General features: G+C 38.4%; 1 protein-coding gene across 1 annotated transcript; it reads right to left on the bottom strand.

Moving 5' to 3' along the window:
- Window positions 1-4,778: 4,778 nt before the first annotated feature.
- Window positions 4,779-20,873, bottom strand: LOC124076794 (endogenous retrovirus group K member 21 Env polyprotein-like). The gene is made up of 3 exons (XM_046420968.2): window positions 20,802-20,873; window positions 12,609-12,847; window positions 4,779-8,693 (listed from the first exon to the last, which is right to left on the bottom strand). Exon 3 carries the CDS (start codon window positions 7,595-7,597, stop codon window positions 6,692-6,694), a length of 906 nt encoding a protein of 301 aa, XP_046276924.1. The 5' UTR covers window positions 7,598-8,693; window positions 12,609-12,847; window positions 20,802-20,873; the 3' UTR covers window positions 4,779-6,691.
- Between the last annotated feature and the right edge of the window lie 6,458 nt (window positions 20,874-27,331).

Below are 27,331 nucleotides of genomic sequence, written 5' to 3'. Positions count from 1 at the left end.
GCTTAGGCTTAGGTTTAGTGTTAGATTTACAGTTAGGGATAGATCTAGGGAAAGGCTAGTAATAAGAACTGGGCAAGGTTTATGGATACAGTTAGACCTAGGGTTAGTGCTATGGTAATGGATAGGATTAGGTCTAGGTATAGGTCTAGTGTGAAAGTTTGGGCTAGGGTTATTGTTCAGCTTAGGCCTAGCATTAGGTTTACGGTAAGAATTGGCATTATAACTAGGTTTAGAGGTTGGGTGAGTGTTAGAATTAGCATTAGGCCAATGGTTAGTGTTAGGGTTATGATAAGGGTGGTTTTAGGACTAGGATATTTTTAGGATTTGTTTTAGTGTAGGGCTAGGTTTAGGGCTAGGACTAATATCAGGTCTAGGGTTATGGTTAAAGATAAAATTAGGGTTAGGTTTATAGATACAGGTAGTGTAAGGGTTCTGTTTAGTTTTAGGTCAGGTTAAGAGCTAGGGGTATTATTAAGGTCAGGGCCATTGTTTGTGTTTAGGATAGGCTGCAGTTTAAATTTAGGGCTTGAATTAACATGAAGTTTTGGGTTAGGGTAATGATAGGGTGAGGTTTAGGGTTTAGGTTTGGTTTAGGGTAATGGATAGGGTTAGGATTAGGTATAGGTTTAGGTTTAGGCCTAGGATTAGCATTAGTGATAGGGTTATACTTGTGGCAATAGATAGGGATAGAACTAGGGTTAGGGCTAGGGTTATGGTTATGATTAGGATTAGGGTTAGTGTTAGTTTTAGGGTTAAAGCTTGGTTTAGATCTTGAATAAGGTCTGGGTTTTGTGTTAAGTTATTGCTAGGGTTAGGGTTACAGCTAATATAAGTACCAGGGTTACATTTAAGGCTAAAATTAGGTTTAGGGTTGTGCCTAGGTCTAGTGTTAGGTTTAGTTTTAGGGTTAGGGTGATCTTTAGAGGTAGGGTTAGTGTTATGGTCGGATTCAGGGTCAGGGATAGTTTTTGGTTCAGCTTGAAACTCGAATTATGGCTAAGTTTAGGGTTAGGCTTAGGGTTTGGTTTAGGTTAAGGGTTAGGTTTAGGCCTATGTCTGGGATTGGTTTTAGGGCTAGGGCTAGGATTAGGGCTAGTTTTAGGATTAGCATTAAGGTTAGGGCTAGAGATAGGTTTAGGTTTATTCTTAGGTTTAAAGTTAGATTTAGAGTTAGAGTTAGATCTAGGTTAGGGCTAGGACTAAGGATAGGGCTAGGGTTAGTTCTAGGATTATTGTTCCATTAAGGTATAGGTTTAGAACTAGGAATGGGTCAAGGGTGAGAGTTAGAGTAAGTTTTAGGGCTAGGGTTAGGGCTAAGGTAAGGGATAGGAGAAAATTAGGTGTAAGATTAGGGCTAGGTTTAGGGCTAGGGTTAGGGTTAGTGTTAGTGTTAGGGTTAGGCCTAAGGCTATGGTTAGGTTTAGGATTAAGGCTAGGTTTAGGGCTAAATTAAGCCCTGGGGTTTGTGTTAGGGTTAGCATAAGGATTAGTGCTAGTGCTAATGTCAGGTCTAAGGTTACAGTTGGGGATAAATTTAGAATGTTTTATGGCTAGGTCTAGAGTAATGGTTAGGTTTAGATTAAGGGTCAGGTTTAGAGCTAGGGGAATTATTAGGGTAAAGTTCAGGGTTAGAGTTTGTTGAGGTTAGGTTTTAGGTTTATTGCTCTAATGAGCTTTAGGTTCAGGGTTAGAGTAATGATAGTTTTTCATTTAGGGTTCAGTTTAGGGTTAGAGTAATTTAAAAGTTTAGGGTTAGCAATAGTTCTACAGTTAGCATTAGGGTCAGGGTTATGGTTAGGATAATGGATAGGGTTAGAGCTAAGCTTGGGCTAGGTTTATGTTTATAAATAAGTCTTGAGTTAGGGTTAGGGTTAGGGTGAGATTTAGGTTTTGGGTTAGGTTTATGTTTATTGTAAGAGTTGGGTTTTGAATTAGGTTTAGGGCTAGGGCGAGTGTCAGGTTTAGATTTAGGTCTAGGGATAATATTACAGTACAGTTAGGGTTAGGGTTAGGGTTAGGTCTATGGTCATCTTTAGGGGTAGTGTTAGGGTTAGGGTAATTGATACGATTAGATGTAGGTTTAGGTTTATGGTTAGAGTTAGATTGAGGTTTAGGCTTAGGGTTAGGGCTATGGTTATGGTTAGGTTTATGATAAGGTTTAGGGTTTGAGCTGGGGTTAGGTCTATGGTGAGGGTGAGTTTTAGGGTTAGATCTGGATTAATTTTCTGATTAGGTTTATGGTTAGGGTTAGGCCTAGGTTTATCAATAGAATTAGGGTTATGTTTAGGATAATGGGTATCTTTAGACTTAGGTTTAGTGCTAGATTTAAGGTTATTATTAGGGCTAGGTTTTGGGTTAGATTTAGCGATATGTGTAGTTTTATATTTAGGGTAAGGTTTAGGTTTTGGGCCAGGGTTAGGAGTAAGGTGAAGGTTAGGGTACGTTTAGGGGTACGGTTTGTGTTAGGGTTACGCCTAAGGCTAGGATAAGGCCTAGGATAAGATCTAGGTTTTGTGTTAGGTTTAGGCCTAGGGTTAGTGTTATGGGTAATATAAGAGCTAGGGTTATGATGAGGGCTAGTATTAGGGTTAGAGTTATGGCTAGGTCTAGTGTTAGGTTTAGATGTTGGTTAGGCTCAGGTTTAGAGATAGGTTTACTGTTAAAGGCAAGGTCAGTGTTCAGGTTAGTGTTAGGTTAGGGTGAAAGCCAGAAATAGGACATGTTTAGGTTTAGGGGTAGGGTTAGTGTTTGTTTTAGGTTAAGGGTTATTGTTAGAGCTAGGACTAAGTTTTGTTTAGGTCTAGGGCTAGAGTTATTACTAGATTTAGGATTTGGTTTGCATTTAGGTCTAGTGTTAGGGTGAGGTTTAGGTATATTGTTACTATAAGGCTGGTTTCAGGGTCGGCTTAGTGTTAGGTTCAGGTTTAGACCTATAATTAATGTTAGTGTCAGAATAATGTTGAAGGTTATGGTTAGGTTTTGTGTTAGAATTAAAGCTAGAATGAGTGCTTATTTAAGGAATAGAAATAGGGTTAGGCTAAGGATTAGGATTAGGACTCGGGTTAGCTTTATGGATAGGTTTTGGATTAGGTTAAGGGATATGGTTAGGGCTAGAGTTAGGGTTAGGTTTAGGACTAGGGTTAGGGTTAGGGTTAGGATTAAATCTAGTGTTAGGGCTCAGATTAGGGCTATTTTTGTTTTAGGGTTAAGGCTAAAGTTAGGGCAAAGGCTAATGTAAGAACTATGTTTACGATTAGAGTTAGGGTTTACTTTAGGTTAAGGTTTAGGGTTAGGGGTCAAATTAGCAGTAGGGTTAGTGTTAGAGTAATGAATAGGATTAGGTTTAGGGTTCAGGTTAGGTATAGAGTAATGCATAGGGTTAGTTTTAGGGATAGTGCTAGGTTTAGGCCTAGGGTTAGCATTTGGAATAGGCTTACATATAGGGTAATGGATAGAGTTAAGGTTAAAGTTAGGATTAGGACTAGGGTTAGGGTTAGGCCTAGGGTTAGTTTTAGAGTTAGGTTAGGTTAAGTGTTTATGGATATGGCTAGGGCATGGTTTAGAGTTACAGTCAGGGCTATGGTTAGAATTAGGGTTACAGTTAGGGCTAGGGTTAGCATTAGTGTTAGGGTTATATTTAAGGTAATGGATAGAATTTGAGGAAGTATTTGTGCTATGGTTAGAGTTAGGATTAGGGCAAGTGTTAGGGTTAGGGTTAGCGTTAGGGTTACATTTAGGGTAAGAGTTATAATTTGAGCTAAGTTAGGGCTAGGCAAGTGTGAGGGTTAGGGCTAGGGCTAATGTTAGGATTAGGCTTACAGCTAGTTTTAGTGCTATATTTAGGCTAGGTTTTGTGAGGAGGTTTATGTCTAGTATTAGGATTATGAGTAATGTAAGAACTAGGATTATGGTTATGCCTAGTTTTAAGGTTAGGGTTATGTATAGGTCTAGTGTTGGGGTATGTTTTGGGTAAGGATAAGGTTTAGAGCTAGGGTTTTTGTTAGGGTAAGGGTCAGTGTTCAGGTTAGCATTGGATTTATGGTTAGGAGCACAATTTTTCTGGTGTTATTTCTAGGAGTAATTTTGGTCATTGTGTTAGAGTAATGGTTATTGTTAGTGCTGGAGGTAGGTTTTTGTTTAGGGCTATGGCTAGAGCAATGTGTATACTTAGGATTAAGTTAGGTCTAGTGTTAATGTTACAGTTAGGTTTAGGTATAGGTTTACCCATAGGGCTAGTGTTAGTGTTTAGTTTAGGGTTAGGTTCCGGCTTAGACCTAGGGTTAAGGTTAGGGTCAGAATAAGGGTCAGAGATAGTCTTAGGGTTTGGGTTAGGGTTAGAGTTAAAATGAGGCCTAGAGTTAGTACTAGTAATATTGTTAGGGTTTGGGGTAGGCTAAGTATTAGGGTTAGGTCTAGGGTAGCATTAGGGTGAAGGTTGGCATAGGGTAAAGTGATAGGTTTAGAGCTAGGGTTAGGGTTAGGTTTAGTGTTAGTGTTAGGATTAAATGTTCAGATTAAATCTAGGTTTTGTGATAGGGTTAGGCCTATTGCTAATGTAAGACCTGGCATTACAATTAGGGCTAGTTTTAGGATTAGGTCTAAGTTTAATGTTAGGGTTGGGTTTAGTGTTAGGGTGATGTTTAGAGCTAAGGTTAGTTTTAGAATCAGTATCAGGGTCAATATTTGTCGGGGACCAGCTCCAACAGGGGGTCTCAGGAGACGAACAGATGGTGAGGAGTCTGCGAAAGAGGGGTGGAGAAACAACACAGACACCAAAGTGAAGGTGTTGATCCCAATCTTTACTTATGAAGCTGATCATATATAGTTTTCATTTTGGCAGGCTCACAGTATTTTGTGGTTACAAAACAGGAATTATTATTCAAAGAAACAGAATATTACGTAGCTACAATTAGAATAGAATAATGTATCTTGGCTTATGCATAAGCAAGCATTTGTACTTTCAGTTCACTTTTTGCTTTGAGCTGTTTCTGCTTAGTTAACCTTTAATAATAGTTAGAGATGTCCCAAACTATTGGCCTATACCTTGACTATTCTTTCTTGACTTACTGACTGAAACCAGTGCCATGGTTATGGCAAGTGGTTGACTTGTTATTAATTTTAATCAAACAAGAGTAAGAGCACAAACAATTGTGCAGAGGAACAAGAACGAGTTGCCCAGTACTAAGCACCAATCTGTCTTCTTAACATTAATTTTTCTTCTCTAGATTTTAATTTAATTTCTCAAAAACTTCCTTGACAGGAATACAGGGAGTTTTTCATTAGACATTAACAATTTACACTCCACAACTGAATCATTGCATTTAGAGCAAACAGATCTATTCTTTAGAAGTAATTGCATTAATTGGGAAAGTCATGTTTTTTCCTTCATACTTAGTGGTCATATGAGAAGTTACAACTATACTTATTAAAGGAATGCAAAAACAAATCAGCCCATTCCAAGAAACATACTGCACTCCTCCAGAGGATGGACACCTTGTGCCATCCACCTCAGTAGGGCCTTGCCATTGCCTGAGTCAGGGGAGGGGTGCAGCATTTCCCCCTTTTTTATTTTTTAATTTGATTTGTTCGATTTGGACGGAGATGCTTCTGATAGATTTCCAGACAAGTCTGAAGAGGACTGGAAGAATGAGACAAACAAGAACAATGAATAAAAAGCCAAAACCAATATTAATCATATATGACCACCAAGTACTATTGGAAATAGTTTTTTGTACATTTTTGTATAAATGTACAGCAAAGTCAGCTGTAGAGTCAGTAGATAAATAAGGCTTACTTATATATTTTACTTGTTGTTGTAAATCTTGTATATTGGGGCCTATTTCAGTTTTATTCCAGATCCCTAATCAATGAGTTTGTACTTGATTCTATCCATATTTAGTTTGATCATATTTTAAGGGAGTAACACAGATCCATTTGAAATTAGCATGACATTTGGTTGTCATTTGAGTTTTTATATTTTGAATCTGGTTTCCTACATATAATAAAGCTTCCTCTAAGGCATTAATCTGGGCCTCCAATTTCTTATCTATTTTTTCTTGAATACCTAATGCTAATGAAACATTATGATATAAATCATTAACATGATGAGCAGTATGAATTTCTTTAACTAAAGCTGTAGTAGATAAAGCTAAAGAAGTAATAACTCCTATTAATGCTGTAATTCCTAAAATTAATGCTGCAACAAATCGCTTAGGTCTAATTAATTCATTATTTTTTTAAGAATTTGCCACCCTTCATCATCATACCAATCATCATTAAGAAGGACAGGAATCATTACATAGGAAGGCTGATGTATAATTATAAAAGTAGTGTCGTTTTTTGGAAGATTAGCATGTATACAATTAGTTAACATACACTGATCACAGGAAATAGAATAAACACTATTATTATGATTAATTGTCAAGGTATTATTATTACCTACTAAAATAGCATGAGTAGCATTAATGCAAGCATGAATATTGAAAGGTCCTGGAGTTTTACCAGGTCTGATTAAAAGAACCATATTAGTAGCTGCAATTAATCTAAAGAGATCTGGGAAGTATGAAACCTTTCCATTAGGGAGCTCACTCTGAAATATGGGAGTGACCCAACCAGGTGAGTACCATCTATGAATAGGAGAACTTGTATACATTCCTTCAGTATGATTAAATTTTTGAGACTTAGTCTTAAATTAATTTTTATAATCAAAATGAGGGGCAGAAGCAGACCAATCATAGATCTTAACATCTGAAAACTTAGGCTGAAAGACTTGTGCCCTTTGCATAAATCCACATTGAAACCAATAAGGAAATTCTTCCCTAGGATCAATCATATTATTCCAATAAAAATCATTTTTGTTATTCTTTAATCCACATGGATCAATGGCTTCAGGTAATGTCTTATTAACATAGGTTTCATTAACTATATAGTATCCTAAAGAAACCATTTCAAGGAGCCAAAGGCTCCTCTTTTTATTATCCATGTCTGGGAAGCCAGGAGGGCAATCAGTAAAATATTGTCTATAATTAATAGGCATACATCCTTGAGGGATGAATTTATTATCAGTAGCAAAGCAAATAGGAGTCTCTTCTATTAAACCCTTGAAATTAATCTTATATGACATCTTATGAGGAATAAGGGAATCAGAAATCCCTCCTAACAATTCAGGATTATCAGTAAACACCTTAATATTAAGTTTTCCCCAATCAGTAACTCTTAAAAGAGGAGGATCAGGAAAATAAGCCCAATAAGATTGATTATCAGAAATCAGTGATACCTGACTGAGCATAGCAAGAAACACTTTTTCAGGAGAGGCAGAGGCACCTTGGCTAACAACCAAGTTTTGTGCCTGACTGGTCAGATGTTTTATTTGACCCCAAGAAGGTAATTTTGATGCCAATGTTACTTGTGCCTGTCGAGGGGAATGAAGGTGAAGATTAGTCATGTCCTCGGCAAGTTCTTCATCCTGGGTCGATGGCATCCTTGGGTATGGCTTGGGGAGGAACCTCCGCCTGTGATATGGGTGAGTCATAATGTCTGATGAGTCGATCTGGAATCCACAAAGGTGAAGTAGCATCCTGTGGAAACACACAAGCATATCCTCGACCCGATGTTAAGAGAATAGCAGGTCCTTTCCACTGTCCAGTAAGAAGATCTTTCCATTTAACTAAATTTTTTTGAGTTACTGTTTGCTCAGACCAATGACGTTGCATTGGAGTTAATTTAGAATCATTTACATTTAAATGATTAATGACAAATAGAGCATGTTGAAGAATTTGATGAGGAGAGCTATAATGTAGTTCCCCCTCTTTTAATTTATTAATTTGAGATTTTAAGGTCTGATGAGCTCTTTCCACTATGGCTTGTTATAGGAGATGGGTTATAGGAGATGCCTGTGGAATGAACTATGTTAAGTGCTTGACACAAATGTTTAAAGGTTTTTGAAATATAAGCAGGAGCATTGTCTGTCTTAATATGAAGAGGTAATCCCATATATGCAAAGGAGGCAAAAAGGTGTTGGGCAATATCCTTATAAGCTTCTCCAATATGGGCTGTAGCAAAAATAACATGTGAGAAAGTATCCACACAAAAATGAACAAAAGATAACTTTCCAAACTCTTGAATATGAGTAACATCCATCTGCCACAATTTGTTGGGTAATAAACCCCTAGGGTTGACACCCATCTGTGGAGAAGGAAAGTGAGTAGGACAGATTTGACATTGTTTAACAATTTGTCTAGTTTGTTCTTTAGTTATATGAAACTGTGCTCTAAGAGCAGCAGAATTTTGATGATGTAATTGACGATTTTTACTAGCTTGTTCAATAACATTATAAACAGTCCTAGTTAATAAATCAGCTTTAGCATTTCCTGCCACTAAAGGTCCGGGTAAGTTAGAATGTCCTCTAATATGTCCAATAAAAAATTTATAAGATCTCTGTAATATTAATTTTTGTAACTTTTGTAATATATTAACAATTGATGAATGAGAGGACCAAGAATATGTTTCTATGGCTGGAAAGAGATTAACTATATATTGGGAATCAGTATAAAGATTAAAAGGCTGTGTAATCTTTTCAAAAGCAGTTATAATAGCAATCAATTCTGTCCTTTGAGCCGAGGTTCCAGTTGTTTGTTGGACTGTTGGCTCTTGGTCTTCTATAATAGTAACAGCTATTCCAGTAGAGGATCCATCTGTAAAAATTAGAGAAGCTTGATCCAGGGGCACATGAGAAATTTTTTAGTTAAAATAGTATTTACTTTAGTCATAAAATGTAGTAATGGGTGGTTAGGCAAATGAAACAATATTTCTCCATAGAACCCCTGTAATGCTATAGGGAATTCATCATTAACATTTAATAAGAAATCTAATTGTTCCTTTTTATATGGAATAATAATGGAGGATGGATCTCGTCCAAAGAGCTCTCTACTTCGAAGTCTACCTTTACAAATTAATGATGACACCTGGGTTGGATATGAAATATTAATCTTTTTTGGAGTAGAAGGCAAATAAATCCATTCTAAAGGATCATCCTGCCATAGGCATCCAGTAGGAGTGTGTGAAATCTGTAAGATTATTAACATCCAGGGCTTATTATAGTCTATTTGTTGTAAATAATGATCTGAAATAGCCTTCTCCACCTTAGATAAAGCTTTTTTTCCCTCAGGAGATAATTGTCTAGGTGAATTTGGATTTGAATCTCCCTGTAAAATTTCAAATAAAGGTTTAAGGTCAGCAGTGGTTAATTTTAAGTAAGGCCTAATCCAATTAATATCCCCAAGAAGTTTTTGAAAATCATTTAAAGTACATAAAAAAATCAACCCTAATCTGTATTTTTTGAGAAGTTTTATTTTTGGAATTAATTAATCTTCCTAGGTAAGAAAAAGGAGCCTGAGTTTGAATTTTATCAGGAGCAATTTTTAATCCCCAGTCTTGTAAACTTGTAATCATAAAATTAAGTACTTGTTGGAGTATCAAATAATCAGCATGAGCTAATAAAATGTCATCCATATAATGAACTATATATCCAGATGGAAACTTATTTCTTGTGGAGACTAAGGCTGCATCAACAAACTTTTGACATAAGGTGGGGCTATTTTTCATTCCCTGAGGCAAAACTTTCCATTGAAATCTTTGGAAAGGTCTTTGTAAATTAGAAGATGGTAAACTAAAAGCAAAACTTTTACAATCCTGTTTTTCAAGAGGAATGTTAAAAAAACAGTCCTGTAGATCTATAACTACAAGATATTTTCCTTTTGGTATAGCCACAGGAGAAGGGAGGCCCGATTGTAGAGCTCCCATGGTTTCCATAGTTTTGTTAATAGCTCTTAAATCCTGTAGGAGTCTCCATTTGCCAGATTTTTAATAACAAAAATAGGAGTATTCCAAGGACTAGTAGATGGTTCTATATGTCCCAACTCTAATTGCTCTTTAACTAGATGAGAGGCAGCATCCAGTTTTTCCTGAGTTAAGGGCCACTGATCCACCCAAACAGGGTTGTTGGAATTCCAAACAATAGGATCAGCCTCTTTAAGGACAGTGGCCCCTAAGTAAAAGGCAGTTTTAAAATCTGAGGTATATCATTTGTCAGAACAACATTAAATTGTTGTAAAATGTCTCATCCCCATAAAGTAAAAGGCAAAGAGGGGATGACATAAGGCTGAAAAGTCCCAGGTTTTTCTTCACATTGCCAATGTAATATTTGTGTACTTTTGGCAACATTGGAGGCAAGTCCCAATCCTATAAGAGTAGAAGGAGACTTACTAGTGGGCCAAGAAGAAGGCCAGTCTTTTCCAGCTATACAAGAAACATCAGCTCCCATATCCAAAATACCCTTTATTTGTAAACCTTCCACAGAAATATATTTCATAGGTCTAGATTGTTTAATCTTTTGTATCAATGCAACAACATTACTAGAACCAAAACCTTGATCTCCTCTATTACTTTTAAGTACACTATTAGGATTGTTTAAATAAGGAATAATTAAAATTTGTGCAATTCTTTGTTGAAGTCTAATTTGAACAGTTTTAACTGGAGTTTGAATCATAACTTTAATTTATCCCTGGAAATCTGAATCAATAATACCTGGCAAGATAAAAATGCCTTTGGAAGATAGAGAACTTCTCCCTAATATTACACCAAAATAGCCTTGGGGAAGAGGTCCATAGACCCCAGTTGGAATCAAAGTAACTTCAGAATCTGGAGTAAGTATAGCATGAACTGAAGAGGGCAAGTCTCATCCTGCACTTCCTGGAGTTGCTCGGGCCAAGTTGCTAATTGAGAGCCCACGAAAGAAGGTATTTGTCCGGGAAAGCCCCTGTTGTTTTGTGGGGCCCGGGGGGAGCCCCATTGCCCATTTTTTTATTCCATTGGATTCTGAGAAGTAGGGACTATAGGGTTTCCATCCTTGTCAAATTTTGATCTACAATCTCTGGCCCAGTGAAAGCCTTTATGACACCCGGGGCAGGGAATTTTTGGAGGATTATTTTGTATAAAAGGATTTTTATTAGATAGCTTATTTGGGCAATCACGACTAAAATGTCCTGTTTGTCCACAAGAAAAACATTGACCTTTAATATTAAGGGTATTATTTTTTGAAGGAAAAATTTTATTGTTATTTTTAGTACCATAACCCTTTAAAAACTGTGAGTAAGTCTTGCCTTGTAATGCAGCAGCAATAGCAATCCCCTGAATATGGGCTGGAGTAGAATCCATGCACATACGAATAAAATCAGATAAAGACCCAGTTTTTCTAATGGGTCAAAGTAAAGCTTGACAAGTGGGATTAGCATTTTCAAAGGGCAACTGCTTTATAAGTATATTAGCGGCTTCAGTATTAGCAATAACCTTAGAAACAGTTTCCTGTAGGCAAGCCACAAAATCTTCATATAACTCTGTAGCCTGTTATTTAATGTTAGAAAGAAAACTTTGTTTTGTTTCAGAACTGTGTAAGCTTCGCCATGCAGTAACAGCACACTTTGAGATTTCAGTTAAGGTTTCTTTGTTAAGGGAAAGTTGGCTCTGAGGAGAAGCATAATCTCCAGTACCCAGTAACATACCTAGAGTATATTTTTGTCCTCTTTTAATAATACCTCTTCCTATTAATTGTTTTGCTTGATCTTCAAATTCAGATTTCCAGAGTAAATATTGTCCAGGAGGCAGACAGGATTTGGCTGTCTGCTGCCAGTCAAAAGGCGTAAGCCATTCAGCAGCAACTGAGTCTACCAATTGTAAAGTATAAGGGGAAGTTGGAACAAAATTAGTAACAGAGGTTTTTAATTATTTTATTAATTTAAAGGGAAGAGGTTTCCATTGAGGTGAGTCATCAAATTCCCCTTGAGGGATAACAGGAAAGCATAAAGAATAATCACCCTGATTTTTTGCTTCAGTTATGGCTCCCAGAAAGGGAAGATTTTTAGGTTGTTTTTTAGGTGTCTTACATTGTTGAGAATAATCAGGAGGAGCAGAGGGCTGTGTGGGAGGCACAGGAGACATAGAGACTAACAAATTTGGTGGCCAATCAGAGTTATCATATCGAGATGCAGCCTCCTCTAAGTCCTCCTGATCTTGAGGAGAAAGTTCTTCATCCTCCTCTTCATCCCCTTGTTCATCATAAGATTGAGACTGTTTTGGAGGGGATGTAATTTTATAAAATTTAGATGTAGCAGCAGCCCCAATTAAGGGGGTTTGTTCAGATTCAGTCACTTGACGAGCCAAACAAACTGTCTCATGGGTCGGATCCAAAGCATCTTTAAAAACATTCCATAATGCAAAAGCATCTACAAGAATCTTTTCTGGCCCATGATGATCATAATAAACCTTCATCTCTTTACCTAGTTTATTCCATGTTTCTAAATTTAAGGTTCCTTCCTCAGGGAACCAAGGAGAGCATTCTTGAATAAAATGAAAAAAATGTCTTAACTGCTTAGAAGAAACTGAAATGCCCGTTTATGGAGTATATGCTTAGCTATATTAATAAAGAGTCCTCTTTCTTTAGACTCTTTATGGCCCATGACTTCTCAAAATAAGTTCTCTGATTACTTACCCTTCACTTACTTAGCACCTTGCTAAGGGGTCTGCAGTACCCTAGGTAAGAATCCTATACTCACCAGAAAACTTCTGAATGAAATGAATGCATCAGACTTATGGATTACTGATCGTCCCTGTTCGGGGGGCACCAGATGTCAGAGACCAGTTCCAACAGGGCGTCTCAGGAGACGAACGGATGGTGAGGAGTCAGCGAAAGAGGGGTGGAGAAACAACACAGACACGAAAGTGAAGGTGTTGATCCCAATCTTTACTTGTGAAGCTGATCATATATACTTTTCATTTTGGCAGGCTCACAGTACTTTGTGGTTACAAAACAGGAATCATTATTCAAAGAAACAAAATATTACGTAGCTACAATTAGAATAGAAAAATGTATCTTGGCTTATACATAAGCAAGCATTTGTACTTTCAGTTCGTGTTTTGCTTTGAGCTGTTTCTGCTTAGTTAACCTTTAATAATAGTTAGAAATGTCCCAAACTATTGGCCTATACCTTGACTATTCTTTCTTGACTTACTGACTGGAACCGGTGCCATGGTTATGGCAAGTGGTTGACTTGTTATTAATTTTAATCAAACAAGAGTAAGAGCACAAACAATTGTGCAAAGGAACAAGAAAATTTGCCCAGTACTAAGCACCAATCTGTCTTCTTAACATTAATTTTTCTTCTCTAGATTTTAATTTAATTTCTCAAAAACTTCCTTGACAGGAATACAGGGAGTTTTTCATTAGACATTAACAATTTACACTCCACAACTGAATCATTGCATTCAGAGCAAATAGATCTATTTTTTAGAAGTAGTTGCATTAATTGGGAAAGTCATGTTCTTTCCTTCATACTGAATCGTCATATGAGAAGTTACAACTATACTTATTAAAGGAATACAAAAACAAATCAGCCCATTCCCAGAAACATACTGTGCTCCTCCAGAGGATGGATGCCTTGCGCCATCCACCTCAGTAGGGCATTGCCATTGCCTGAGTCAGGGGAGGGGCGCAGCAAATATTAGTTGTACGATTAGGTTTAGGACTCAAATTAGGGCTAGGGTAAGGGCTAGGCATAGTGTTAGGGTTTGGTTTAGGTTAAGGTTAGGATAAGAGCTGTAGCTCAGTTTTGCTTGAATGTTATGGCTACGGTGAGGATAGTTTTCAAATTAGCATTAGGATTAGGGCTAGTGTTAGGGTCAGGTTTAGGTTTTAGGTTAGGGTTAGATTTAGAGTGAGGGTTACATCTAGGTTTAGGGCTAGGGCTAAGTTTGGGGCTAGGGTTTGGTATTGGCTTTTGGTCATGGGAAGGGATAATGTTAGAACTAGGGCTAGGGCTAGATCAAGAGTTAGAGTTAGTCTTAGGGTTAGGGTGACATTAGGTCTAGTATTAGAACTAGGTTTAGTATTAGGGCTAGGCCTTGGTTTAGGGCTAGGCATTGGTTTAGGGCTAGGTTTAGAATTAGGGTTAGGGTACAGTATGATATTAAAGCTAGGTTAAGGGCTATGGTGAGGGTTCAGTTTAGGGTTAGGCCTAGTGATAGGGTATTGGTTCGGATTAAGGCTAGGTTTAGGGCCAGGTTTAAGGCTAAGGCTAATGTTAGGTCTAGAGTTATGGTTAGTGATAATTTCAGGTTTAGGTTTATGGCTATGTATAGTGTCAGTTTTAGGTTGAGTGTTAGGGACATTTTTGGAGATAGGGGTATTTTTAGGGTAGAGTAACTGTTAGGGTTTTTTTAGGTGAAGGTTTAGGGTTAGGGCTCAAATTAGGTTAGGATTATATTTAGGGTTAGAATAATGGATATTGTTAGGTTTAGGGTTCAGGTTAAGTTTATGGTAATGAATAGGGTTAGGGTTATGGTTAAAGTTAGGGTTATCCTAGGATTAGTATTAGAGTTAGGTTTAAGTTTAAGGTAATAGATATGATTAGAGCTAGATTTAGGGCTAGGGTTATAGTTAGGATTAAGGCTAGGGTTAGGATTAGGTTTAAAGTTAGGTTAGGTTTAAAGCTGGTGTTAGAGTTAGGGTTAGGGCTACATTTTAGATTAGGTTAGGGTTAGGGTAGGGCTATGGATAATATAAGAACTAGGGTTACGATTTGGGCTGGTTTTAGGGTTAGGTTTAGGGCTAGATCTAGTGTTAGGTTTAGGTTATGATTAGAGTGATGATTTGAAATAGGGTTAGTGTTACAGTCAGAGTCAAGGTCAGTGTTAGTTTTAGGGTTAGTAATAACGCTAGAAATAATGCTAGAGTTATGGGTAGGTGTAGGGTTAGGTTTTTTGTTAGGGTTAGGGAAAGAATTAGGGCTAGATATAATGTCAGGTCTGAGGTTACAGTTAGGTTAGTGTTAGGGTTAGGGCTAGGGCTCAGTTTTGTTTTAGAGCTACAGCTAGGTTTAGAACTAGTTTTAGGATTAGTGATAGTGTTAGGGCTAGTGGTAGGGTGAGGTTCAGTCTTAGGTTTAGGGTTATATAGAGAGTTATGGTTAGATCTAGGGTTAAGACTTGGGCTAGATTTAGAGGTTAGGTTAGGGCTAGTGTGAGGGTTTTGGTTACAGATAGAGTTAGTACTAGAACTAGGTCTAGGGCAAGAGTTAGAGTTAGTCTTAGGGGTAGGGTTAGAGTTAGGGTTACGATTAGCACTAAATTAGGGCTAGGATTAGAGCTGGGATTAGTGTTAAGTTTAGGATTAGCATTCGTGTTAGTGTTGGATTAGGGTTAGGGTTAGAGTTAGAGGCAGGGATGTGGTTATACCTAGTTTCAGAACTAGGGCAAGGGATGAAATTAGAAATTGGGCTATGGTTAGCATTCATATTAGGATTAAGACTAGGTTTAGGGCTAGGATGAGGGCTTGGGTTAGGGTAAGTTTCTTGTTTGGGTTTGGTTTAGGTTATGGTTTAAGTTTAGGGCTTGATTCAGCATTAGGTTTAGGGATTGGGTTAGAGTAATTAATAAGGTTAGGTTTAGTGTTCAGGTTAGTTTTAGGAAATGGATAGGGTTAGTGTTAGAGATAGGTTTAGAGTTAGGCCTAGGGTTAGCATTTGGATTAGGCTTTTGTTTAGGTTAAAGGATAGGTTTAGGGTTTGGGTTATGGTTAGGATTAGGGCTAGGGTTATGGTTAGGGTTAAGCCTAGGGTTAGTGTTAGGGTTAGATTTAGGGTAAGTGTTAGGGTTTGAGCTATGGATAGGGCTAGGGCAATGGTTAGGGTTAGTGTGACATCCAGGATTAAGTTAGAGCTAGGTTTATCAAAAGGGTTAGGATTGTGTTTAGGGTTAAGTTAGACCTAGGTTTAGCATTAGGGTTAGGGTTGTGTTTAGGATAATGGATAGAGTTAGAACTAGGGTTTCGCCTTGGTTATAGTAAGGATTAGGACTAGGGTTAGGGTTAGGTTTAGGGTTAGGTCTAGATTTATATTTGGGCAAGGGTTAGTGTTTGAGCTAAGGTTAGGGTTAAGGCAAGGGCTAGGGTTAGGTCAGGTCTAGGGTTAGGGTTACGATTATGCTTAGAGATAGGTTTTGTGTGAGGTTTGGGGCAAATATTAGGGTTATATTAATGTAAGACCTAGAGTTAGGGTTATAGCTAGGTCTATTTTTAGTGTTATGGCTAGATTTGTGGTTAACATAAAGTTTAGATCTAGGATTATTGTTACAGAAAGGGACAGTGTTTGGGTTAGGGTTATGGCCAGAATTAGGACTAAGTTTATGTCTAGATGTAGAGGTAGTGTTTGGTTATGTTAAGGGTTATTGTGAGGGCTAAGGCTAGGTTTTTGTTTAGGTCTAGAGCTAGAGTTATGGCTAGATTTAGGATTAGGTTTTTGTCTAGGTCGAGTGTTAGGGTTAGGTTTAGGTATAGGGTTTCCCATAGAGCTAGTGTTAGGGTTCAGATTAGGGTTAGGGTCAGGTTTAATCCTAGGCTTAGAGTTAGGGTCAGATTAAGGGTCAGGGTTAGGGTTAGGATTTGGGTTAGGGTTAGAGCTAGAATGTGGGCTAGGGTTAGAACTAGTAATAGTGTTATGGTTTGGGGTAGGCTAAAGATTAATGATAGGACTAGGGTAGCATTAGGGTGAAGGTTTGTCTTAGGGTAAGGGATAGGGTTAGAGCTAGGGTTAGGTATAATTCTAGGTTTTTTTTAGGGTTAGGTTTAAAGCTAGGATTTGGTCTCAGATTAGAGCTAGCTTTTCTTTTAGCACAGGGCTATGGCTAATGGAAGAACTGGTGGTACGATTAGGGCTAGTTTTAGGGTTAGGTGTAGGGCTAGGTTTAGTGTTCTGGTTAAGTTTACTGTTATTGTGATGAGCCTGGGTTTATTGTTAGGGTCTGAGTCACGGTAAGAGTAAATTCTAAAGTTAGGGTTAGGACTCAAATTAGGGCCAGGGTTAGGGCTAGGTATAAGCTTAAGTTTTAGTTTAGGTTAAGAATTAGCGTTAAGCCTATGACTCGGTTTTGTTTGAGTGCTAGGACTAGGGTTAGTCTAGTTTTCCAATTAGCATTAGGGTTAGGGCTAGTGTTAGGGTGAGGTTTAGACTTAGGATTAGCATTTGATTGAGGTTAGGGTTAGTTCTAGGTATAGGGCTAGGCCAAAAGTAGGAATGGGTTTGGGGCTAGGTTTAGGTCTAAGGTTTGTGTTATGGTAAGGGATAGATTTAGAACTAGGGTTAGTGCTAGGGTGAGAGTTAGGGTTAGGGTTACAGTTAGGGTTAGGTTTAGGACTAAATTTGTGCTAAGATCAGCGCTAGGGTTAGTGTTAGGGCTAGGCCTACGTTTAGGTCTAGGGTTAGGGTTAGGATTAATGTAAGGTATTATATTAGAGCTAGGTTTAGGGCAAGGTACAAAATAGGGTTATGGCGAGGGTTATGTTTAGGGTTGGTAGGAAGGCTAGGTTTTGGGAGAGGATTAGGGGTAGGTTTAGGGCTAGGATTAGGGTTCGGTTTTGTGTTAGGATTAGTGTTAGAATTAGTGCTAGGGCTAATGTCAGGTCTAGCTTTATGTTTATGGTTAGTTTTAGGGTTAGGTTTATGGCTAGTTCTAGTGTAAGGTTAAGGTTGAGGGTTAGGGTCAGGTTTAGAGATAGGGTTATTATTAGGGTTACTATCATGATTAATGTTTGAGTTAGGTTAAGTTTAGGATCAGGGCTTTCTTTAGCATTAGGTTTAGTATTAATGTAAGGGTAATGTTTATGTTTAGGTTTATGTTTCAGGTTAGGTTTAGGATAATGGACAAAGTTAGGGTTAGAGATAGAATTAGGGTTATCCTAAAATTAGCACCAAGGTTAGGGTTATGGTTAGGGTAATGGATAGAGTTAGAGCTAGGGTTAGGTCTAGGATTATGGTTAGGATTAAGGATAGGGTTAGGTTTAGGGTTAGGGCAAGTTTCAAAGTTAGGGTTTGGTTTAGGTTAATGGTTAGGGCTCTGGTTAGTGTTAGGATTAAAACACGTGTAGGGCTCAGATTAGTGCTAGGTTTTGGGTTAGGCCTAGCCCCATGTTAGGCCTAGCCCTAACACTAACCCTAGGTTAGGGCTAGGATTAAGGGTACAACTAACATAAGAACTAGAGTTGTGATTAGGGCTACTTTTAGGGTTAGGGTTAGGGGTAGGTGTTCATATGAAGTACATTCATATTTTCCTGTTTTTTTCTTAAAGTGCTCATGGATAAATTGTTTTTCTTGCTTCAGCTTAAGGTACTTTCACAAAGAAAAACCAAACAGTGCCAACAGAGAACTAACTGGGTGTTCAAAGTTTCATGCAGCTAGCACCAACAATGTTTTATTTCTAGCTCCATTGCATTCACAACTATAGGCCATAATGAAGTGAATCCTAAAAATTCAAACTGTTTCTGACACTGAACCATTGAAACTTGGAGGCCCAAACTGGTGGAGCCTACTAAGGCTAGGTCAAGGATGAATCCTGTACAGTATCAAATTAATCCAACCAACAAAAATGTGAAGCTATTTCAGTACATGGGTATTGTGCTTGTTCCTAAAGCACTCAGAGATAAAACTGTTAATTTCTACTTCATCTTAGGGCCACTTCCATGGTAAACACCAGATTAAGATCACTGAAAATTGATGGAGTATGTGAAGTTTCAAGCAGCTAGCCCAAACCCTGTTCAATTAAGAGCTTCATTTCCATTCACCCCTATAGGGCAAAAAGAAGAGAAAAATGAATTTGAAACTGTTCCTGAAGGCAAACCCTGTATGTAGGAGGCCCAAATATTAGGAGTACATTCAAAATAGGAAAAAAGATGAAACCTGCACAGTATCATAGAAGTTTGAAAACAAAATTAACCTTAACCTGTTTAGAGTCCCTTTGATCCTAGATGTCCCACATTGGGGATCCAATTTGGGTAGGCTAACAGATGAATCTTTCACACTATCAAAGAAATCTGACCAAATAATTGGGGAGGTATTTCAGTACATGCATATTGTCCTGCTTTATCCTACAGTGCTCTCACATAAAGTGGCTTAGCATGCTTCAGCTTAGGGCCACTTTTACAAGAAATAGACCAGAGAATGCCCATAGAAAACTGATTGAGTGTGTGAGGTTTGAATTAGCTAGCACCAACAATGTTGGATTTACAGCTCCATTTCCATTTACATGCATAGGTCAAAATGAAATGAAAACTTAAAATACAAACTGTTCCGGAGAGCAAACCCTTGACCCAAGAGGCCCAAACCTAGATAACATAGTAATCCTAGGTAAAAGGTGAATCCTGCCCAGTATCAAAGAAATTTGAACAAAACAAAATCTAACAAACACTATCTATAACCCTAGCCCTAATCTAATACTAAGTCTAACCTAACCTGTTTAGGAAACCATTGATCAGAGTAGTCCCCGAATAATGGAGCCCAGTGGGGCAAGCTAACAGATGAATCCTGTGCAGTATCAAAGAAATCTGACCAAATAATTGGGGCAGGTATATCATTAAGTGTATATTTCCCTGTTTTCTCCTAATGTGCTATTGGATAAATTATTTTTCATGCTTCAGTTTAAGGCACTTTCACAAGAAACAACCAGAGACTGCCCACAGAGAGCAGATTCAGTGTGTGTAGTTTCAAGCAACTAGTACTAACTCTGTTTGGTTTCCAGCTCCATTTTCTTTCATGTCTGTCGGACACAATAAAGTGAAACCTAAAAATTTAAACTCTTCCTGACAGTGAACTGGCAAGCCTTGAAAACCCAGACATGAGGATCCTACTAAGACTAGAAAATGGATGAATACTGTTCAATATCAGTGTAATAGATGCAAAAAAATTGAAGCTTGCTCCTAAAGTGCTCACAGATAAAGCTGATTCTTTCTAATTCAGCTTTGGGCTACTATCACAGGAAACAAATGAGAGAATGTGCACTGAGATCTGATTGAGTGTGTGAAGTTTCAAGCAGCTAGCACAAACCCTGTTTGAATCCAGCTCCATTTCCATTCACCCCTATAGGGCAAAATGAAGTGAAACATGAAAATTAAAACTGCTTCTGAGATCAAACCCTTTTACCTAGGAGTCCCACACATGCGGAGCATACTAAGAATAGGAAAAATGTAAATGCTATCCAGTATCCAATAAATTGAAAAAAAACTTACTCTAACCCTAAAACTAGTGCTAACACTTGCCCTAACTCTAACCATAACCCTAAGCCTAACCTGTAAAGAGAAGCTTTGATCAAAAAATTTTAAAACTTGGGGAGACTAGTAGGGAAGCTTACAGATGAGTCCTGCACAGTATCAAAGAAATCTAACCAAATAATTGGGGGAGGTATTTCAGTACATGCATATTGCCCTGTTTTCTCCTAAAGTACTCTTGGATAAAGTTTTTATACATGCTTCAGCTTATGGCTATTTTACAAGGAAGAAACCAGAGAGTGCCCACAGACAACTGATTGAGAATGTAAAGTTTCAACCAGCTAGCACCAAACCTCTGATTTCCAGCTTCATTTGCATTTACCCATATAGGTCAAAATGAAGTGAGACATTAAAAACAAACTATTCCAAACAGTGAACCATTAAACCAAGAAGGCCCAAAACTGGGGGACATAGTAGGATAGGTAAAGATAAATCTTCCCAGTATCAAAGAAATTTGAACAAAACAAACTCTAACCCTAACACTAGCTCTAAAGCTAGCCCTAACGGTAACTGTAACACTAACCATTATCTGTTTAGAGAACCATTGATCCTAGAAGTGCCAACCTTGGGGAGCCTAGTGCAACAAGCTAAAAGATGAATACCATGTAGTATCAAAGATATCTGATCAAATTTTTGGGAGACTTATTTCAGTACATACATGTTTCACTGTTTTCTCCTTAAGGGCTCTTGGATACAGTTTCTTTTGCATGCTTCATTTTGGCCTACCTTCAAAAGAAAGAAACTGAGAGTGAACACTGAGAACTGACTGTGTGAAGTTTCAAACACCTCCTGCCAACCATGTTGGATTTCCAGCTCAATTTTCATTCACATCAATAAGCCATAATGAAGGGAAACCTTAAAATACAAACTGTTCCTGACAGTGAACCATTGAACCGAGAAGGCCCAAACCTGTGGAGCATAGTAAGGCTAAGTAAAAGGTGAATCCTTCCCAGTATCATAGAAATTTGAAGAAAACTAGGGCCTCCATGGGTGCTCTCAACTCAGATGGAAGGCTCGGCTGTGCAGATTCTCTGGGCACAGATAGCAGTCTCAGCTGCTTGGGCACTCACTGCAGAGACAGAAGGCAGCACAGTGCACAGAGACTTTGCTTTAGAATCACCAGAATGAGCTCTGGACACAGCACATGGTCAATCCAGAACCACCCACTTCACCAGACATCATATATGGGTAATAGTTGTAATCCATCTTGCGAATCCTTACTCATTATCTATCAGTGGGCGGGGCTACCAGCTCTGTTCTGCAGCTTATCAGGTAAGCTGTTTCCAACTCTCCTACCCCCAGCTCTGATAACTCAAGATTTTTCTTACAAGCTTTTCCGGGGTGTTGCTATCAATGCGGAACAGCAACTATACCTGTTTTCCATATATTCTAAACCTAACCATAGTTCTAACCCTCACCCTAATCCTAACTCAAATCCTATTCCTAACCATAACCCTTAGCCCTAACTTTCACTCTAACTGTATTCATTACCCTAAACATTACCCTTACCCTAATGCTAACCCTAGGCCTAATCCTAATCTTATCACTATCCCCCAAATTGTCAATTACTCTAAACCTAACCTGAACCCTAAATCTAACCTTATCATTACCCTAATGCTAACCCTAATGCTAATTCGAGCCCTAACCCTAAACTCAAACCTAAACCAAAGCCCAACACTGACCCTGACATTAATAATTCCACTAGTTCTAAACCTGACTATTACCCTATACTAACCCTTACACTAGAACTAGACATAAACTTAACCCTAAAACTATCCCTAACCATAAACCTAGACCTGACTTTAGCTCTAGCCATAATCCTAGACTTAACCCTAACACAAACCTTAGTCTTTATCCTAGCCCTAAACATAGCCTTAATTATAACCTTAACCCTAACTCTAGACCTAAACCTAAGACTATCGATAGCCCTAATCTTAGCTCTAATTTATCCCTATCCCTAACCCTAACCCTAACCCTAGAAAAAGACTAACTCTAACTCTCACACTAGCCGTAAATCTAGTTCTAACCCTATATTCTACAGGAAACCTAATCCTAGCCTGAACTATAGGTCTAATCCTAGCCCAATTCCTGTCCCTGGCCATAACCCAAGATCTAACCCTAATTCTAAATCTGACCCTAAAAATAAGCCTAAGCCTAAGCTTAAACCTAGCCCTAGCCCTAAGGCTAATCCTAGTCCTAACCCTAGCCCTAGCACTAAAACCAAACTGAGCCATAGACCTAACCCTAACCCTTAACATAAACCAATCCCTAATCCTACACCTAGCCCTAACCCAGGAATAATCCAAGTCTTTTGTCGAAACCTAAAACTAATCCTCACCCTGACTCTGACCTTAAAACTAAACCTAGGTCTAAACATCACCCTAACCCTAATCCTAAATCTAACATTAAACCTAGTCCTAACCCCTAAAACTAAAATTAGCCCTAATCATATCCCTAGTACTTACATCAGCTGTAACCCTAACCGTAGCCCTAACTTAACTCAAATCCTAGCCCTATTCTGAGCCCAAAACCTAGGTTTAACCCTAAACCTAACTCTATCCCTGTCACTAATTGTAGCCATCACCCTAGCTGTAACCCTATCTCTAACCCTATCCATTACCCTAATCATAACCCTAACCCTAGGCCTAAACCTAACCCTATCCCTAATCTTCACCCTATTACCCTAAATTCAACCTGAAAACTAAAACTAACCCTATCATTACTGATCATTATCTTAATGCTAATTCGAGTTCTAACTTTAAACCTTAACCTATCCAAAACACTAATCATGACCATGACCCTAATAATACCCTTATCTCTAAACCTGACCCTAACCCTAAACCTAATGCTTACAGAAGGCATAGACATAAACCAAACCTTAAACTGTCTTTAACCCTAGACCTGAAATTAGCCCTAACCATAATCTAAAACTAGGCTTAATCCTAACCCGAACCATAACCTGAGCCCTAACCCTAATTCTAACCCTCACCCTAGACCTAAAACGACCTATAACCCCATCCCTTATTACAAACCTAACCATAACCCTAAACCCAAACCTAACCCCCGCTCTAACCCTAGGCCTAATACTAACACTAATCCTAGCAATAATCCCAGCTCTAATTTAATCCTATCCTAGTTCTAACCCTGGCCCTAAGACTAACTAGAACTCTTGCCCTAGCCTTAGCCCTAGTTCTATCCTTAGCCCTATCCTAACTCTAGATCTTAACCTAACTCTAAATCTAAACCTAACTCTAAATTTATCTGTAATCATAAGCCACACCAAACCCTAACACTACCCCTAACTATAATGCTAATCCTAAAACTTGCCCTAGCCCAAGCCCTAGCCATAAAACAAAACCATGCCATATCCCTAACACAAACCATTAACCTAAACCAAACCCAAACCTTACACCTAGCCCTAACCCTAACTCTAAAAATTACTCTGACACTGATGCTGACCCTAACACAAATCCTAGCTCTAATCATCACCCTAACTTAAATTAACCCTAACACTCGAACTAGCCTTACCCATAACACTAAAACTAGCCTTAATTGTAACCCTATTTCGTACATTAGTCATTGTCCTAACCCTAGCATTAACACTAACACAAATCCTACCCTGCATCTAAGCCCTAAACCTAGCTTTTACCCCAATCTTAACCCTAACACTAGCCTAAACCTAACCCTAACACTAGCCCTAACCCTAGCTCTAACCCTATCCCTTACCCTAAGCCAAACCTTAACCCAAATGCTAACCCTAGTCCTAACCCTAATCCTTAGCCTAACTTCAACTCTAACCATATTACTAGTCTTAACCCTAACCCTCAATCTACTTCTACATCTAACACTGACCCTCATCTGACCCTAAAAGTAACCCTAGGTCTAAACCTGACCCTAAAGCTAAACCAAAACCTATCACTAGACCTATCGGTAAACCTATATATATGCCTAAGCCTAATACTACACCTAGACCCAAAGCTAATCCTAAATATAGCTATAACTCTACCCCTATACCTAAACAAAATCCTAGCACCAGCCCTAACAATAACCCTTAACCTAAATCAAACACCCTAATCCTAGACCTACCCCTCATCCTAATTCTGGCTCTGACCCTAAACCTAACCCTATTCCGAACACTGACTCTGGTCCTAACACTTAAACTAGCTTTAAACCTTACACTAACCCAAAACCTAGACCTAGCTATAACCCTAAACCTAAAACTACCCCTAAATATAACCCTAACATTTACATTACCCATAGTTCTAACCCTATACCTAAAGCTAACACAAAACCTAGAGCTAATCATAGGCCTAAACTTAGCTCTAAGCATAAACCTAAGCCTAGCCCTAACCCAAACCCTAACTCTAACCCTAACCCTCTCTTTAGACCTAACCCTAGCTCAAAGCCTAATCCTTACACTAAACATAACCCTAGCCCTATCCTAAATACTAATTGTAACCCTAGCCTTAATCCTAACCTAACCCTAGTCCGAAATTTATCTCTAAACATATCCATTACTCTAACCCTAATCCTAACCCTAATTAAAACCCTATCCCAAACACTAAACCTAACTCTAACCATAATCTTGAACTTAGAACTAAACCTGAACCTAACCCTCACACTAGACCTAACCCTAGCTCAAACACTAACCATTATCCTAACCTAACCATAACCTGAACCCTAAACTAACACTTACCCTAACCCTAACACTTACCCTAAACAAAACCTTAGCCCTACCTCTAAACTTAACCCTAATCCTAGATTTAATCCCAACCATAACCTAGCCCTAACCCTAGATCTAAAACTATCCATTACACTAAACATAATCCTACCCCTAATGTTAACCCTAACCCGATCGCTGAAACCTAACCCATCCATTACCTTAAATCTTAACTAAAACCTAAAGTAAACCCTTTCATTACCTTAACTCCAAACCTAAACCTAACACTAATTCGAACCCAAACCCCTTAATCTTAACGTAAAACAAACGCTAACCCTGACCCTGACAGTGACACTAATAATAAGCATAGCTCTAAAGTTGACCTTTAACCTAAACCTAACACTTACAATAAAATTTGTCATAACCTAACCCTAAAACTATACTTTACAATAACCCTAAACCTGACATTATCCCTAGCCTGAGACCTAGCCCTAATCCTATCAGAATACGTAATCCTTATTATAGCCTTAAATATCCTAGCCTTAATCCAAAACTGAACCATAACTCGAGGCTAATCCTAATTCTAACCCTACCCTAGCCCTAAACCTAGCTAAAACCCCACTCATTCGCCTAAACTTAACCCTAACCCCATTGCTAACCTTAACCCTAGCCCAACCCCTAGGCTTAAACCTAACACTAACCCAGGTCATAATCCTAGCACTAAATTAGCAGTAACCCTAACCCTCACCCTAAGCCTACTCCTCAGAAGAAGTCTAATTCTCACCCTAAACATATCCTTAGTTCTAACAATATTCCATACCATAACCCTAGCACTAGCCCTAACCCTAGCATGAGCCCTAACTTTGGATCAACCCTAACTCTAAATCTAAACCTAACACTAAGCCTAAACTTCACTCTAAAACTAGCCCTAACCCTGATGCTATTCCAAAATCTAGCCTTAACCTTAGCCCTATCCCTAAAACAAAACTGAGCCATAGCCCTAACCATAACCCTTAACCTAAACGAAAACCTAACCTTACACCTAGCATTAACTTTAGCCCTAATTAGAGTCATAAACCTAACACTAATACTAACCCTGACCATTACACTGACCCTAAATATAACCCTTGCTCAAAATATCACCCTAACCCCAACCCAAAAACTAGCACAAATTGTAACACTAGTTCATACATTAGCCATAGCAATAACACCAGCCCTAACCAAAACCAAAACCTAATCCTTATTTTAGACTTATACCTACTTTTAAACCTAACCCTAACCCAAAACCTAGCCATCCTTCTAGCCCTAAACCTACCGTAACCCTACTCTGAACACTAACCCTAACCCTAATACTAATTCTAGTCCTCATCCTAGACCTAAAGCTAGCTATAACACCACCCATTCCCCTAAACTTAACCTTGACCCCAATGCTAAACCTAAACCTAGCCCTATCCCTAGTCCTAACTGTAACACTAACCCTAGCCCTAATCCTAGGCCTAATTTAGCTGTAACCCTAAGCCTAACCTAAGCCTGGTACTAAGTCAAAAACTAACTCTCTTCCTAGCCGTATCCCTAGTTATAACCCTATCCCTTCCAGAACGCTGACCTAGCCCTAACCCTAATCCTAGATCTAACCCTAAATCTAAATCTAACCCTAACCCTAATCCTAAACCTCATCCTAACACTAGCCCTAATTCTAACACTAATCCAAAATCTAGCCCTAACACTAGCCCTAGCCCTAGCCCTAAAACAAAACTGAGCCATAACACAAACCCTAAACCTTAACTTAAACCAACCCCTAACACTTGAACTGAGAAGGTCCAAAACTGGGAAACGTAACAAGGGTAAGGAAAAGATGAATACTGCCCAGTATCAAATAAATTTGAACAAATCTAACTGTAAATCTAATGCTAGATTTGACTTTATCCCCAACCCTAATGCTAAGCTGCTTAGAGAACTTATGATCATAGAAGTCCCAAAATTGGGGACCCTAGTGGGTCAAGCTAGTAGATGAATCCTGCAAAGTATCAGAGAAATATGACCAAATAATTGGGGAAGGTATTTCAATATATTTATATTTCCCTCTTTCTCCTAAAGTGCTCTCGGATAAACTTGCTTTTCATGCTTCAGCTTAGAGCTATATTCACAAGGAACAAACCAGAGAGTGCCCACAGAGAACTGATTGAGTGTGTGAAGTTTGAAGCAGCTAGCACCAACCCTGTTTGATTTCTAGCTCCAATTCCATTTAGGTAAAAATGAAGTGAAACCTTAAAATAGAAATTGTTCCTGAAAGTGAACCATTGAATCTTGAAGGCCCAAACGTGGGGAGCCTACAAAGGAAAAGTCAAGGTTGAATCCAGTACAGTATCAAAGTAATATGACCAAAAAAATTCAAAGCTCTTTCAGTACATGTGTATTCTGCTTGCTCCTAAATCACTCAGAGATAAAGCTCTTTCTTTCTACTTCAGATTTGGGCTACTTCCACAAGAAACAAACCAGACAATCCTCACTGAGAACTGATTGAGTGT

The sequence above is a fragment of the Marmota monax genome, unplaced genomic scaffold (assembly GCF_021218885.2).
Source record: "Marmota monax isolate L192 unplaced genomic scaffold, Marmota_monax_Labrador192_F-V1.1 WCK01_AAM20220418_F8-fsc00504, whole genome shotgun sequence".
Taxonomy (NCBI): Eukaryota; Metazoa; Chordata; class Mammalia; order Rodentia; family Sciuridae; genus Marmota; species Marmota monax.
The sequence above is the reverse complement of the archived record's forward strand: the minus strand, read 5'-3'. Positions and strand labels throughout refer to the sequence as shown.